The sequence below is a fragment of the Miscanthus floridulus genome, chromosome 16 (genome assembly GCF_019320115.1).
Source record: "Miscanthus floridulus cultivar M001 chromosome 16, ASM1932011v1, whole genome shotgun sequence".
NCBI lineage: Eukaryota > Viridiplantae > Streptophyta > Magnoliopsida > Poales > Poaceae > Miscanthus > Miscanthus floridulus.
The window spans coordinates 119333458-119347206 of record NC_089595.1 but is presented as its reverse complement, the minus strand read 5'-3'; the positions used below and the strand labels follow the sequence as shown (position 1 = coordinate 119347206).

At 46.4% G+C, this 13749-nt stretch overlaps 2 protein-coding genes across 3 annotated transcripts; both read left to right on the top strand.

Moving 5' to 3' along the window:
• The first annotated feature begins 1215 nt into the window (after positions 1-1215).
• LOC136512982 (protein phosphatase 2C 53-like) lies at positions 1216-4945 on the top strand. Its single transcript, XM_066506979.1, has 4 exons — positions 1216-2464; positions 2579-2911; positions 3032-3137; positions 4026-4945. The coding sequence occupies exons 1-4, from the start codon at positions 1952-1954 to the stop codon at positions 4364-4366; spliced, it is 1293 nt and encodes a 430-aa protein (XP_066363076.1). The 5' UTR covers positions 1216-1951; the 3' UTR covers positions 4367-4945.
• A 1964-nt stretch (positions 4946-6909) lies between these two features.
• LOC136510031 (eukaryotic translation initiation factor 5B-like) lies at positions 6910-13090 on the top strand. 2 transcript variants are annotated; one of them, XM_066504604.1, is made up of 11 exons: positions 6911-9523; positions 9618-9725; positions 9824-9924; positions 10033-10123; positions 10196-10306; positions 10391-10456; positions 11137-11196; positions 11265-11822; positions 12164-12283; positions 12378-12497; positions 12588-13090. In XM_066504604.1, exons 1-11 carry the CDS (start codon positions 7061-7063, stop codon positions 12651-12653), a joined length of 3864 nt encoding a protein of 1287 aa, XP_066360701.1. In that variant the 5' UTR covers positions 6911-7060; the 3' UTR covers positions 12654-13090. The 2 variants fall into 2 exon arrangements, with proteins under 2 accessions (XP_066360700.1, XP_066360701.1); XM_066504603.1 differs by having other exon boundaries at positions 6910-9523; positions 10033-10306.
• Positions 13091-13749: the final 659 nt, after the last annotated feature.

Here is a 13749-nt window from a genome sequence, read left to right as displayed (position 1 = left end):
ATCCCAATTTCATTGTACTCCTCCTTCTCGTCCTCCTCATCCTCGTCCTCGTTAACGTTGTGCTCCGCAGGACCCTTGCCTGTATTGCCGAGAGTACGAACATAAGAGGTCCCAGCAACCATTGTGTCGGAGGAACCTGCTCGTGTCGGTATAGTGCTCGAGCATAAGGAACTAGACAGGTCTGGGTCATATGGCATCTCCCACGAAGTATCCACGCAGCTGAGCTTCTGTGCTAGCTTCTGCAGCTCCTCACTTTCTGCAAAAAAAGAAAACATGGATGAATGAGTCATGGAAACCATTTAACCACTGTTATGGTTTTGAGAATAGAATGTACGTCGACGAAGACGTGTAGAATGTCGCGCGGCTTCGCTCTGGTCTCGTGAAGTCGCACGGCTGTTTCGTTGGACAGACTTGTCAATTGTGTTGCCTGCATACACAATCGATGTAAGTTCGTATCACTACAATTCATAGGAACGTCGACGAGTAGTTGTATTGAAATTCAAATTTCTTACCACGTATCTCTGTAGCGGGGCTCTCTGAAGCTGTGTCTCCATCCTTGTTGCCTCGTCGTATGCATCAGCGATGTCATCATCGTCTTCGTCCTCATCATTTGGCTTGTTAGTGTAGGGAGCCCGCATATGTGTGCGGGTACTCCTATGCAACCACTGGAGGTAGCAGTCGAAGTTGCGTTGGTCGTACGGCGGTTTCTCGGCGATCAGGACCCTTTGTCTATTCTTCCAGTCGTGGATGTACCCTGCGTACGTCACGACCTAATTCTTCTCCTTGTACCTGTTTCTTCGATCGTACATACAAGTTTAACGTAAGTTAGTGGTTGTATGTATGCACATGACTGTTGTTTTATTATGTTATAGTCGTCGAACCCGTGCAACTTTCTGTTGGTTATGTACAGCGGCGGTGGGCATGGCTACAATCTTCCGAACCGTCTATACACCCTTATAGGGTAGTACATCTTGACCACGTGGAAGAAATTTAGCAGCCCATTAAAAAGCCACTCGTCCGACTCTTCCTCAGTGTGAGGACTCGATACCCCTCTAGCTCAAATCTGGATAAGGACACCAATTCATTTAAAAATTAGGTAACTACAGTTAGATTTTAGAAATAATAAAAAAGCAACGACACCCCGACTGGGGTATCAAAGTGGTTATTAGCTGTTGCCCTGTCGTCCGAGTACTGCGGGGCCCATGCCGTGCATCATCCGAAGCCGGGGTGGTGCCGTCCCCTTCCTTCTGCTGCTGCTGTGTGGGCGGTGGGCCGTGGGCGTGTGGCCGTCTGTCTCTCGGTCGGTCAGTTACGTCCCGCTTCCCGTTCGGCCCATCACGGACGGAGAGGGCCCAGACCAGATGCCTGACTGCCTGCCTGCCTCAACGGCCCAGACGTCACCACGTGACGCCATGGCATCATTATTGCCTACAAACAAATCAATCATCACCCTCCCCAAAAAGGAAGCACGTTACGCTCCGTCCGGCGGGCCTGAACCGAATCCATCCATCCGTCCATGGCCGCCACTGCCAGGTGGGCCTCTTCCCGTCCCCGTTGCTCCCAGCCATTCCTCCCGGACTCCTCCCTGCTGCATCAGCCAGCCCCTCCCTCCGTCCGCCCACTCGACTCGCTTGCTCGCTCCACCGACCACCGTGCTCGCGCGGGCGGGGCCGGGGGCGGCGCGGCTTCGCTCCACTCCACTCGCACCGGGGCGGCATCCGTCGCCGCCAGGGCACCGCCCGTGACACCCTGATCTCCCCTCACCTACTCCTGGATTCCATCCCATCCAGCCCGTCCCGTCCCTCTCCCACCCTTTTCAGATCTGCCTGCGAGCCCCCGCCACGCCACCCCCCAACCCCATGACCACCACTACCCCCCGACGCGCATCACGCGAGGGGAGCGCCACCACTACTGCCGCCGCCGCCAATGGCTCCCTGCCCTGACCGAGCCCATGGACGACCTCGCCGCGGGGGGCCTCGCGCTCTTCGCCGCCGTCGCTGACTTCATAGACGACTCCGCTCCCGCGATGCCGCCGCCGCAGCCGGCGGGGGCCAGCACCGCGCCCGAGCCCGAGTCCGCGCCCGGGAGCCCCTGCTCCGTCGCCAGCGACTGCAGCAGCGTCGCCACCGCCGACTTCGAGGGATTCGCCGACCTCGGCTCCGCGCTCGTGCTCGACGACCTCGTCTCCTCCGCCTCCGCCACCCCTCTCCCCGCCTCCGGGCCCAGGGCCGCCGCCGCTCCCGCCAGGAGCGTCTTCGCGCTCGACTGCGTGCCGCGCTGGGGGCTCGAGTCCGTGTGCGGCCGACGACCCGAGATGGAGGACGCCGCCCACGTGCAGCCAAGCTTCTTCCACGTCCCGCTCTGGATGCTCGCCGGCGACGCCCCCGTCGACGGCCTCGACCGGGCCTCCTTCCGCCTCCCCACGCACTTCTTCGGCGTCTACGACGGCCACGGCGGCCTTCAGGTCTCCACATGATTCATTCGATTCACCACCACCACCTCGTCCCAGACCAGACGCATAGCACTCGATTATTACTGCAGCTGCAAGCTCCCTGATCAATGAATCCCGCTGCTGCAGGTCGCCAACTACTGCCGTGAGAGAATCCACAAGGTACTGGCAGAGGAGCTCACCAAGGCAGAGGAGGCCGCGTCCGACGCTGACTTGAGTGGTCTTGGCCCTAATACTCAGAAGCACTGGGAGAAGGCCTTTGTGGACTGCTTTAGCCGTGTTGATGCAGAGGTGGGAGGGAACACGGCGACCGAAGGCAAGCCTGTGGCTCCAGACACCGTGGGGTCAACAGCGGTGGTTGCGCTCGTCTGCTCATCGCACGTCATCGTTGCCAATTGCGGCGACTCGCGAGCGGTGCTCTGCCGGGGCAAGCAGCCCCTGGCGCTGTCCGTGGACCATAAAGTAAGCCATCATCTCTTCTTGGGTCAACTCTTCTACTTGTTTCACTCAATCTGTTGATTCTGTCTGGGTGCTAGCCTGATTGTATGATGTATTGCTCGTTTGCTATTCTTGTTGTTACAGCCAAACAGGGAAGATGAGTATGCAAGGATTGAGGCCCAGGGAGGCAAGGTCATCAATTGGAATGGCTATCGAGTTCTTGGTGTTCTTGCCATGTCCCGGTCAATTGGTACGTGTCCCTGTCCTCTTCATGTCATGAGCGCAACGTTGGCTTATGATGCCGTTACATCCTCACAGTTATTCCTGAAAAACTACAGACTAGTTAATCAGACTACTTACAACAAAGGGTACAATATGTAGCTATCACCACTTGGAATGTTGTTGACTGGTCCATTCTGTTCTTTGACAAATTATTGGCTATTTGATTTGTTGCAGTTTCGCTTTAGGGATATATATGCTTTAATTTCAGTAAAGTCAAAAGTTTGCTTGTCCGTTATGGAAACCTAATGAGTTCCGGTTTTAATTAGTGCTACTGGATGAAATGGTATGGACTTCTGTTGGATAACAAACAGTTGTGTGGTTTGGAATGTTTCGCTGACTATGCGGTGCAGACTGTAAGCCCCTGTGTTCATGTGTGGTTGGTTACTACAGAACAATTGGTAGTGCGTTCAGGCTTGTGAGCAAATTAGGCCATTGTGCGCATCTGTTGAGCTTCAACATTTCCTTTCACTTCACCCACAGGAATCCACGAATTCAGTTAATCTTATTCATTACATGGACCGAGGACTGACTGCTTGGCCCTATGTTCTATAATCATGGACTCCTTGCAGTCACAGGAGAGGGTCAGGCCCAATGATCTTTGTTTTACTTTTATTGAACCTTTAGAACCTCGTGTACTGTTTTGTTGCCTTTGTTTCAGTGTTCCAGTCTACCTCACTTAAACTTGACTACAACCAGATAGACATGTGGATGAAAAAGTGACCATCAACCAACTGCTCTTTTGACTGTTTATTTCTCCCAACATCAGATAGAGTGATAGACAAATGATAACGGTGATGGTGAATGATGATGTAATTTTGATTGATTGCCAGATGACATATTGTTGATCTATATGCAGGGGACAGGTACCTGAAGCCATATATAATCCCAGTCCCTGAGGTCACAATTGTTGCCCGTGCAAAAGATGATGAATGTCTAATTATTGCCAGTGATGGCCTCTGGGATGTAATGTCAAACGAGGAGGTATGTGATGCTGCTCGCAAGCGCATACTGCTGTGGCACAAGAAGAATGCAGACGCCTCACCGTCAGCCCAAAGAAGCGGTGATTCGGCAGATGAAGCAGCTCAAGCAGCTGCTGAATATTTGTCGAAGCTGGCTCTCCAGAAGGGGAGCAAGGACAACATAACCGTCATTGTAGTTGACCTCAAGTCACATAGAAAGTTCAAGAGCAGAACATAGCCACGGATTCAGGGAGACTTGGACAATAACAATAGTTATTACTAGGACGCTCGAAAGGTGGAGAAAAGGCTCCTGTTTAGTCTGCTGCACATGTACATTGGTTAGCCCAACACTAGTCTTTTTCCACAACCATGTAGGCTGCCACGTTTGTTCAGGGTACAGAACTACAGATTCATACACAGATCTAATCTGGCTGGAGGTTGGGCTGACGAGGTAAGGTGGTTGATTCTAGGGTCCAAATCTGAAATATAGCATACATATGTAGATTCCAAGTAGCTGTCACTGATTGGGTTTGGGGCATTGTTTCTGTTATTAACAGGTAAAGGTACAATAGAAACTGCTAGCACTAAACTGCCTGTGCTACTTGTGCTTTGAGATATATTGATGTGTTGTAGCAGATTAGCTGTGCAAGATTACTATATCATAGTAGTTTCTGCAACAAATGGGATGTGCCTGTATCATATACGACATCGTCTGTAACAGGACTTTATTCTTGGCGACCGAGGTTATTAATTCGGTTGCCAACAGAATTATTGTTTTGCTGATGAGGATGACACCCCATTCTGTCATGCTGATGCATCTTATTCTGCCACTCAGCCATGCTGATAACTAGTGAACTTGACAGTCTGAGGAGCATGTTATGCAACTTTCGGAATCCAAGCTGCATCGACAGCAGCGTGTTAACAACCGACAACATCAGTGCAGTCTTTTCGATGTGCTTGGACTAGTGTTGTCCTGAAACTGATGACCGCCAAACTTTCGTACTCCCTCTGTGCCATATTATCTATCATTTTTGGTTTTCGTGCCATATCGTTTTCGGTTTTCGTGCCACAAGTTTGACTTCATTTGTAGAAAATACGTACAATATTTGTATCTCCAAATAAATTTATTAAAAAACTAGATTCAAATATCTTTTCAATGATATTAATTATTTACCATAAATATTAATATTTTATAATATATATTTTATCAAAGTTGTTTCTCGGGAAACGAAAGCGACGGATATTTTGGGACGGAGGGAGTGCGTTCAGTTGGTGAACGTGGATAAGGTGCAAACAATGTCTACATTTTTATGGCTTCGACTTTTGGCCCTAAAACAGTTTTGGTTTTACATTTTTTTTCTTTAGTTTTAATGTGCTCGTTTGCTAGGATTTTTTTTATTAAGCCGGTAAACAAACCTTAACAAAAACACTCTTACCAGAAAGGACCACGATCGAGCTACTTTTGATCACATGATTGGTTGTGGTTTCGGTCCTTCCACCCAAAAACCTAGGAGCCTGTTGCCTGTTCGGCTGATGGTTTCTGCGACTGATAAACTGACTGATGCTGATTTGTTGGGAGAGAAAAACATTATACCATGGCTGATAAGCCGGGCTGATAAGTTCAAGCGAACAGGGCTGCTTCGGCTTTCTTTCACTGGATTCTAAGCCGACCATGCCACTCGCTATGGCATGATTCTTTCTCACTTCAGCTTTCTTTCACTGCAAGCACTATAGCAAATAGCTCGGATTCTCTATCTTCACAAAATACACTAGCGAGGCCCTTGTGGGTTTGACCCAAATCTGCTGGACTCTTAACCAAACAGCGGGAAAACTGAATTCAACCCACTCCAACCCTCTGTCCAACACACATGCTAGAGAAGCTGCCTGTACTAGCACACTACTAAAGGCGAAGTACTAGCACATTACTAAGGGTGAATTTAGACAGCATTGTGAGGACGCCATGCCACACCAGTGCCCATGTGGCCATGCCCTAGCTGTGGCGAATGAAACATCAGCCAAACCTTCACCACACTTTGTGTGCAACACACTTTGCTACAAAAAATGAACTAGGGGTTGTGATAGTTATGCGACATGCCTAAGCTTCGTCACAGGAAGTGGTGAAATTAGAGCTAATTGGAGAGAGGTGTGCTTGTTTTGTGGGTACATAGTCTTGAATCATAGAGGATGCATATATAGTAAAATTTTGGCCATGTTCGGCTGGCCGAAAAAATGGCTGATGCTGATGTTGATGTCGATTTGTTGTAAGAGAAAAACAATGTTATTTCGCTAAAATGGTACGGCTGATAAGTTCAAGTGAACAGAATCTTTAATTATAACCATTGTTTTTTCAATTTAGAGAAGGTGCATCTGTATCGCACAGTTACTATGTAGCTTCACCCCTGACGTATGAGGTGTGGCAAGGATGCGATGCAATGACATCACCAACAAACACACGTCCTAATATCAGGAGCTACCATGAGTCCTGCTTTTAAAGAAAGTCTAAGTCACATTAGACTTCGAGTTATGTATCTTCTTTTTCTTTTCTTTTTCTCGTCTTTTTATTAAAAAAAACTCAAGGAGAGAAGACGACAGCACTAATACACTTCTCATTTGTCAATAGGGTGTACGTATGTGAATATTAATACGTATGCAAATACAGTGTGCGGACATGTAAGTAAATTGCATATATATATATCTAATTGTGTTTGATTGCAGAAATAAAAAGAAACTCCAAGTCCCAAATCCGTTTGGCAACCCAATTCCAATTCCAATTTCCAATCGCATCGCATCATCACCCACGCAAAGGCAAGTAGGGTTTTCCTGCTTTCCTTTCTCTTCCACCTCGCCCCCGCCGCGTCGATCTCCGTCCGTCCGCCCGCCGCATTCTTTCCCGCCCCCAACCCAAACCCTAGGGCCTCCAAGCTCGCCGCCGATGGGGCGCAAGAAGAACGTCGCCATCGACGACGACGAGTACTCCTTCCCGCACGACGACGCGGCCGACCCAGCCCCGCCCTCGCCCGCCCCCGCCGCCGCCGACAAGGAGAAGCCCAAGAAGGGCGGCAAGAAGGGCAAGAAGGGGGGCAAGGCCGCCGCTCCCGACGACGACGACGACTACGAGCCCCCTCCGCCGCCGCCGCCCGCCGCCGACGAGGACGAGGACGACGAGCCCGTCAACCTCGTCTTCACCGGCAAGAAGAAGAAGAAGAAGAAGGGCGCCGCCCCTGCCGCCTCCTTCAGCGCCCTCGGCGAGGAGGACGAGGACCAGGATGAGGAGGACCCCGCCCCGGCTGCCGCGGACGAGCCGGAGCCCAGCAACGATCCAGCCGAGGACGACGACGACCTCGATTACGACTTCAGCAAGTCCAAGAAGAAGAAAAAGAAGAAGGACAAGGGGCCTCGCTCGGCGCCTGCTAAAGACGAGGACGACGAGCCTACCCCGCCACCCCAACCTGTGGTTGAGGAGGAGGAGGAGGAACCCTCAGTGACTGCTGCAGCAACGGCAAAGAAGCAGCAGAAGAAGAAGAAGAAGAAGGGTGCGTTTATGATGGATGGTGAGAACGTCGACGAGATCCTTGCGGGGATGGAGGAGGATCCTCATCTCGCAGATGAGCCTGAGCCAGAGGAGGTGAAAACTCAGGATTCTGTGGCTGCCCCTGGTGCGGATGATGCCGCGGGAAAGAAATCAAAGAAGAAGAAAAAGAAGGGAGGGTTTACAATGGATGTGGATGGTGAGGACATCGACCAGATCCTTGCGGGGATAGAGGGCCACCTGCCTCCTGCAGAGGAGCCTGAGCCCAAGGACACCAATGATGAGGGAGCTGTGGCTGCTGATGCCCCTGTGGATGACGCCGAAGGGAAGAAATCGAAGAAGAAAAAGAAGAAAAGTGGAAGGACAGCAAAGGAAGAAGAGGAGTTGGAGAAGGTTCTTGCTGAGCTTGATTTAGTCCCTCCTGCTGCGGAGGACAAGCCAGCGCAGGCACCACAATCTGCTGCATTGGCCAAGGAGGATGTTGGAGCTGCAGAGGATGGTAATGTGGAGGACAAAGCTGAGGAAGGAGGAGAGGTGGAATCTGCTGCTGCCAAGAAGAAGAAGAAAAAGAAGGAAAAGGAGAAGGAGAAAAAGGCTGCAGCAAAGGGAGCGGAGGCTAAGAAAGAGGAGAAGGAGCAAGAGGCACCTAAAGGGAAGGTTGACATGAAGAAGCTCCCTAAACATGTTCGTGAGATGCAGGAGGCACTTGCCAGGAGGAAGGAAGCTGAGGAGAGACAGAAGAGAGAGGACGAAGAGCGATTGCGGAAGGAGGAGGAAGAGCGGCTGCGACGCGAGGAGGAGGAGAGGAAAGCGGAGGAAGCAAAGAGGAGGAAGAAGGAGAGGGAAAAGGAGAAGCTGCTCAAGAAGAAGCAGGAGGGTAAGCTCTTGACTGGGAAGCAGAAGGAGGAAGCGAAGAGGTTAGAAGCCATGAGGAGACAGTTCCTTGAGCAGAGTGAACTCCAAAAGGCTGAGGGTGCTGCCCCTGAGACCAAGAAGAGGCCAATATACGATTCTAAGAAAAAGAAAGCTCAACCAAAGGCCACAGAGACTGCAAAGGTAGTTGAAGAACAACAGGAAGAACTCAATGAAGTTAACAATGATGAGGAAGAATATGTGCTCGTGGATCAGGAATCACAATCTCAGGTTGAGGAATCCGAGGAGAAAACTGAACCTGACCAGGAGACTGAAGAGCCAAAACCAGAAGAAGAGGAAGAGGAAGATGAGAGTGAGTGGGATGCAAAGAGCTGGGATGATATTGATGTCAACTTGCCTAATACAAGCGCTTTTGATGAGGAAGAGGCAAAACCTGTTGTCAAGAAGACAGCTCAACCTGCGATGCCTGCTGTCAAAAAGCTTGCCCCTCCTGTTGCAGACTCCAAAAAGAGTGAAACTGATGGTGGTGGTGCCAATGCCAATAATGGAAATATTAAGAGGAACAAAAAGAAAGGACCTGTCAAAGAGGATAACTCTAAGAATGGTAGTGACCTCAGATCACCAATCTGCTGCATCCTTGGTCATGTCGATACTGGCAAGACAAAGCTGCTAGATTGTATTAGACGCACTAATGTGCAAGAAGGCGAAGCTGGTGGTATTACCCAACAGATTGGAGCGACATACTTCCCTACTGAAAACATTAGAGAGAGAACTAGGGAGTTGAAAGCTGATGCTACACTCAAGGTTCCAGGCCTGCTTGTTATTGATACCCCTGGGCACGAGTCCTTCAGTAATCTGCGTTCTAGAGGTTCAAGTTTGTGTGATATTGCCATTTTGGTTGTTGACATCATGCATGGGCTTGAACCTCAGACAATTGAATCCCTGAATCTTTTGAAGAGTCGAGATGCAGTGTTCATTGTTGCTTTGAATAAGGTATGTTTTCTAGAGTTGCTCTTTGACTTTTGGCTTTCCTTACTATTTTTGTTACTTATTCATTACTTAATCTGTTTATTTTCACTCTATAAAGGTTGATCGTCTTTATGGTTGGAAGAAATGTCCAAATGCTCCTATTGTGAAGGCTTTAAAACAGCAAAATGAAGATGTTAAGAGGGAGTTCAATATGAGACTTACAGATGTGAGTGAGCAGCGCATTCTTTGTTTCCCTTTCTTTTTTAGCAGAAAAAATCATCATGCAGTGCCATGATTAAAACATGTGCTTGTATTGCCCAACAGATTGTTACACAATTCAAGATGCAAGGAGTGAATACAGCTTTGTACTACAAGAACAAGGAGATGGAAGATACCTTTAACATAGTGCCTACGAGTGCTGTAAGGTTTGGTCATTAACTTACTGCTTCGTCTATTTTTATGCACTATATGTTACATTGCATCTCATATTATTGCCATCTTTACGTTGACATGTTATGCACTGCTCTTACCAGTGGTGAAGGCATTCCTGATTTGCTTCTTTTGTTGGTTCAATGGGCACAGAAGACAATGGAAGAAAAACTTACTTTTGTTGATGAAGTCCAGGTAATGTACTTTGATCTTTATTGTGCCATTACAGAAAAATGCATTCTTTTTAATTATCTTCTTTTGTTTCAGTGTACTGTACTGGAAGTCAAGGTCGTTGAAGGTCATGGTACTACAATTGATGTTGTTTTGGTCAATGGTATACTGCATGAAGGAGATCAAATAGTTGTTTGTGGCATGCAGGTAGAAGGTGTTTTAATTTATATTTTAAGTGCTAAAATTGGAGCAGAACTTTAAGATGCCTAATGTTCTTGTATTTTTATATAGGGACCCATTGTGACAACTGTCAGGGCTTTGTTAACACCACACCCAATGAGAGAGCTTCGAGTTAAGGTGAGTATCTGATAATGTTGCAGCTTTGATTATTTGGATATCAATTCACACCCAGCAAGATACTCTTGGATGGTCGGGTGAAAATCATTTTATTCTGGGAGGATTACTATTGGTTACACTTTGGTTGGTAGATAATGTAGGTTCTGCCACACAGATGTTACTGCTCTTATCTTTGGTAAACAACCATTGTGGGGTTATGTTATGGTTTTGCTGGTATTGGGCCCAATGAAAAAAAATGTGGGTGCAGCTAATACTTAAACAGCCAACCATCATTACATAAAAATAGGATAGGTTTGATTTATGTTCATTGTGGAGTTCTGAATAATCAAAACAGTTGGTATAAGTGTAGTTCCTCTACCAAGAGAATTAAAGACTACATTCTTGAGCAGTGGATGTTGTCAAAGATTGTACTGGTGTCACTGGCCTTGCCATTCCTGTATTTCATCAGCTACCCCAATTCATTTAAGAATACCTACTTTCACATTACCATGCTTACCTATGAAGCATAGACAATTTCCAACTGCCAGTTGATTTGTTGATAACTTTTAGATGGTTATATGGTTTGACCATTCAAGTTTACGTCACTTGAATGCCATTCATTTTTTATTTGACCAGTGTTAAATTGTTCTTAGTTTAATGCTTCAAATTGAAGTAATACACCTAAAAACTCGTATTTTCAGGGCACCTACCTACATCATAAGGAGATCAGAGCTGCACAAGGAGTCAAAATATCTGCTCAGGTGGATACAGTTTTTTAGTTTGGCATTTCTAAGTTTTATGGCAGTGTATTAACGATTGCTTTCTTCAGGGTTTCGAACATGCAATTGCAGGGACAGCTCTTTACGTGTTAGGACCTGATGATGATTTAGACAAACTGAAGGAAGCTGTTATGGAAGAGATGACACAGGTTAGGAGCCGGATTGATAAGAGTGGTGAGGGTGTCTATGTACAGGCATCTACCCTTGGGTCTTTGGAAGCTCTCACTGAGTTCTTGAAGAGCCCTGCTGTGAATATTCCCTTCTGTGATTTTAGTATAGGGCCAGTGCACAAGAAGGATGTTATGAAGGCTAGTGTTATGCTTGAGAGAAAGAAAGAATATGCAACTATCTTGGCCTTTGATGTCAAAGTGATGCCTGATGCCCGCGAGCTTGCAGAAGAGTCTGGTGTGAGGATCTTTGTGGCTGATATAATATACCACCTGTTTGACCAATTTACAGCATACATTAAGAACCTCAAGGAAGAGAAGAAGAAGGAAAGCGCTGAAGAAGCTGTGTTCCCTTGTGTTCTTAAGATTATGCCAAACTGTGTCTTCAACAAGAAGGATCCAATCGTTTTGGGTGTCGATGTCCTTGAAGGAATAGCTAAGGTATTTTGTTATCATCAGTATTCTACTCTTACTCTGTTTTTCCATGTTGCTTTATTAATTAGTTAGACCTAATAAATAGTAAGGCACGAATGAATCCAATATGCTCTCATCTAGGAACTAAAGTTTTGTATAAAGATTCAGAGGCTTGAGTGTTATGTTCACTGTTTTTGGGGGAATCAGCCATCTCATCAGTGGGGCCGCCAAGTACTAACCACGGCTTATGACTTTCCTGTGCCAAGTCAAGCTACTATGTTTTGGCATTCCGATACCAAATTATGACTACTGACTGGATTTTCAGATATGTATGTTGCCCTGATATCTTGTTTTTCCCTGTCATTTAGGTGGGAACTCCTCTCTGCATACCCACTAAAGAATATATTGATATTGGGAAGATTGCCTCAATTGAAATCAATCACAAGCAAGTTGATATGGCGACAAAAGGGCAAAAGGTCGCTATTAAGGTTGGTGCCATCATCTGCGTCACTATTCCAAGTTGTTATTCTGGATTCTGTATATTATTATTAGTATATAATCGTTTGCTGGGTTTGTGAACAGATTATCGCAAACAATTCTGATGAGCAGCAGAGGAGCTTCGGCAGACACTTTGATATGGAAGATGAACTTGTCAGCCGGATATCAAGACGATCTATCGATATTTTGAAACAAAACTACAGGGCAAGTCCAATTCTTCCCCCTTATTTTTCATGTGTGCCACGTAAATCAGTACCGTTTCTGATTTTTCCTCTTTTAATTATTAAAATGCAGGAGGATTTGTCTATTGAAGACTGGAAACTTGTTGTAAAGTTGAAAGCAATATTGAAGATACAATGAGAAGCCCCCCACCCCACCCCACCCCCACCTGGCCATGAATCGGCAACCGCCTGGAAACAAGTCTCTACTGATAATTGGGGAAGGCTGACTGTCTTGATATCAGCAGTAAAATTTGGGAGTTGCGAGGCTGAGGTTTTTTTTGGCAAAGCAGTAAAATTTGGGAGTTGCGAGGCTGAGGTTGTTTGGCGCCACATCCATCTTTACACTGGAGTTCCCCAGGGAGGGTTACCAATTTTGATACGGTTTGATTTTTGTAATTTGCTCGGAAGGCGCTTCATTTTACAACCACATTCTGTAATAACATGAAAAATGAGATTTTGTGCTGTCCCTTAACGTTTGCTTTTCATGGCTTGAACTGTACTTTTCATGAAACTCTCAAGCCTCGCAGCAACGAATTGTGTAATATACATGCTATGGAAAGTCTGTTCTTTTGTTCACGTGTTGGCTATTTTAGCGCTTCTGTTTGCTTTTCTATCATGAACAACCTGAATGGGTACTTAAATCAGGCGGGTCTTTCTGCGACTTCTAGTGGCCCCTTACATTATTTGGGCCGCTGTTGTGATTTACTACCCGCGTCCTAAAAAGAATGTAACTATGTGTCACGAAAAGTAATTCATGTTTTACTAAGTTTTAAGTGAATAGTATTTATAGTTATGTCTTTAAATTAATTTATTATAAAAATATATTTCGTAATTAATCTGGTATTTATTTGGTATTATAAACATGGATATTTTTTTATTTATAATTAGTTAAATTTAAGGTATTAAAACGTGATATTATGCTAGAATTGCATTCTTTCGGAGGTAGTACATGACAAATTATGGGCCGTCAGGGATCACGTGCCAACAATTTTCTTAGGAAAAGACATCTGAACTATCGCTGCTGCCTCAAACTTACGAAAAAATTTCTGTTACCTCTTGAAATTACCACTGGTTTAATTTTCTATTAAGGGCTTGTCTGGATGCCCATATGTCCACTCACTCCAACACACATAGATTGAGATGAATATATGAACATCCAAACAAGACTTAACATGGTTTAATTTTCCTTTTAAATTTAGAAAAAAAGATTCCTTGAACTCTCTCTCTGGTATAAT

Excerpts from the sequence above, each read along its gene's own strand:
- LOC136512982 (XM_066506979.1), top strand. The coding sequence starts at position 1,952 with ATGGACGACCTCGCCGCGGGGGGCCTCGCGCTCTTCGCCGCCGTCGCT. Across the intron at positions 2,912-3,031 it reads CGCTGTCCGTGGACCATAAA|CCAAACAGGGAAGATGAGTA; the intron begins GTAAGCCATCAT and ends TTGTTGTTACAG. Across the intron at positions 3,138-4,025 it reads TGCCATGTCCCGGTCAATTG|GGGACAGGTACCTGAAGCCA; the intron begins GTACGTGTCCCT and ends ATCTATATGCAG.
- LOC136510031 (XM_066504603.1), top strand. The coding sequence starts at position 7,061 with ATGGGGCGCAAGAAGAACGTCGCCATCGACGACGACGAGTACTCCTTC. Across the intron at positions 9,726-9,823 it reads TCAATATGAGACTTACAGAT|ATTGTTACACAATTCAAGAT; the intron begins GTGAGTGAGCAG and ends ATTGCCCAACAG. Across the intron at positions 12,498-12,587 it reads TTTTGAAACAAAACTACAGG|GAGGATTTGTCTATTGAAGA; the intron begins GCAAGTCCAATT and ends ATTAAAATGCAG.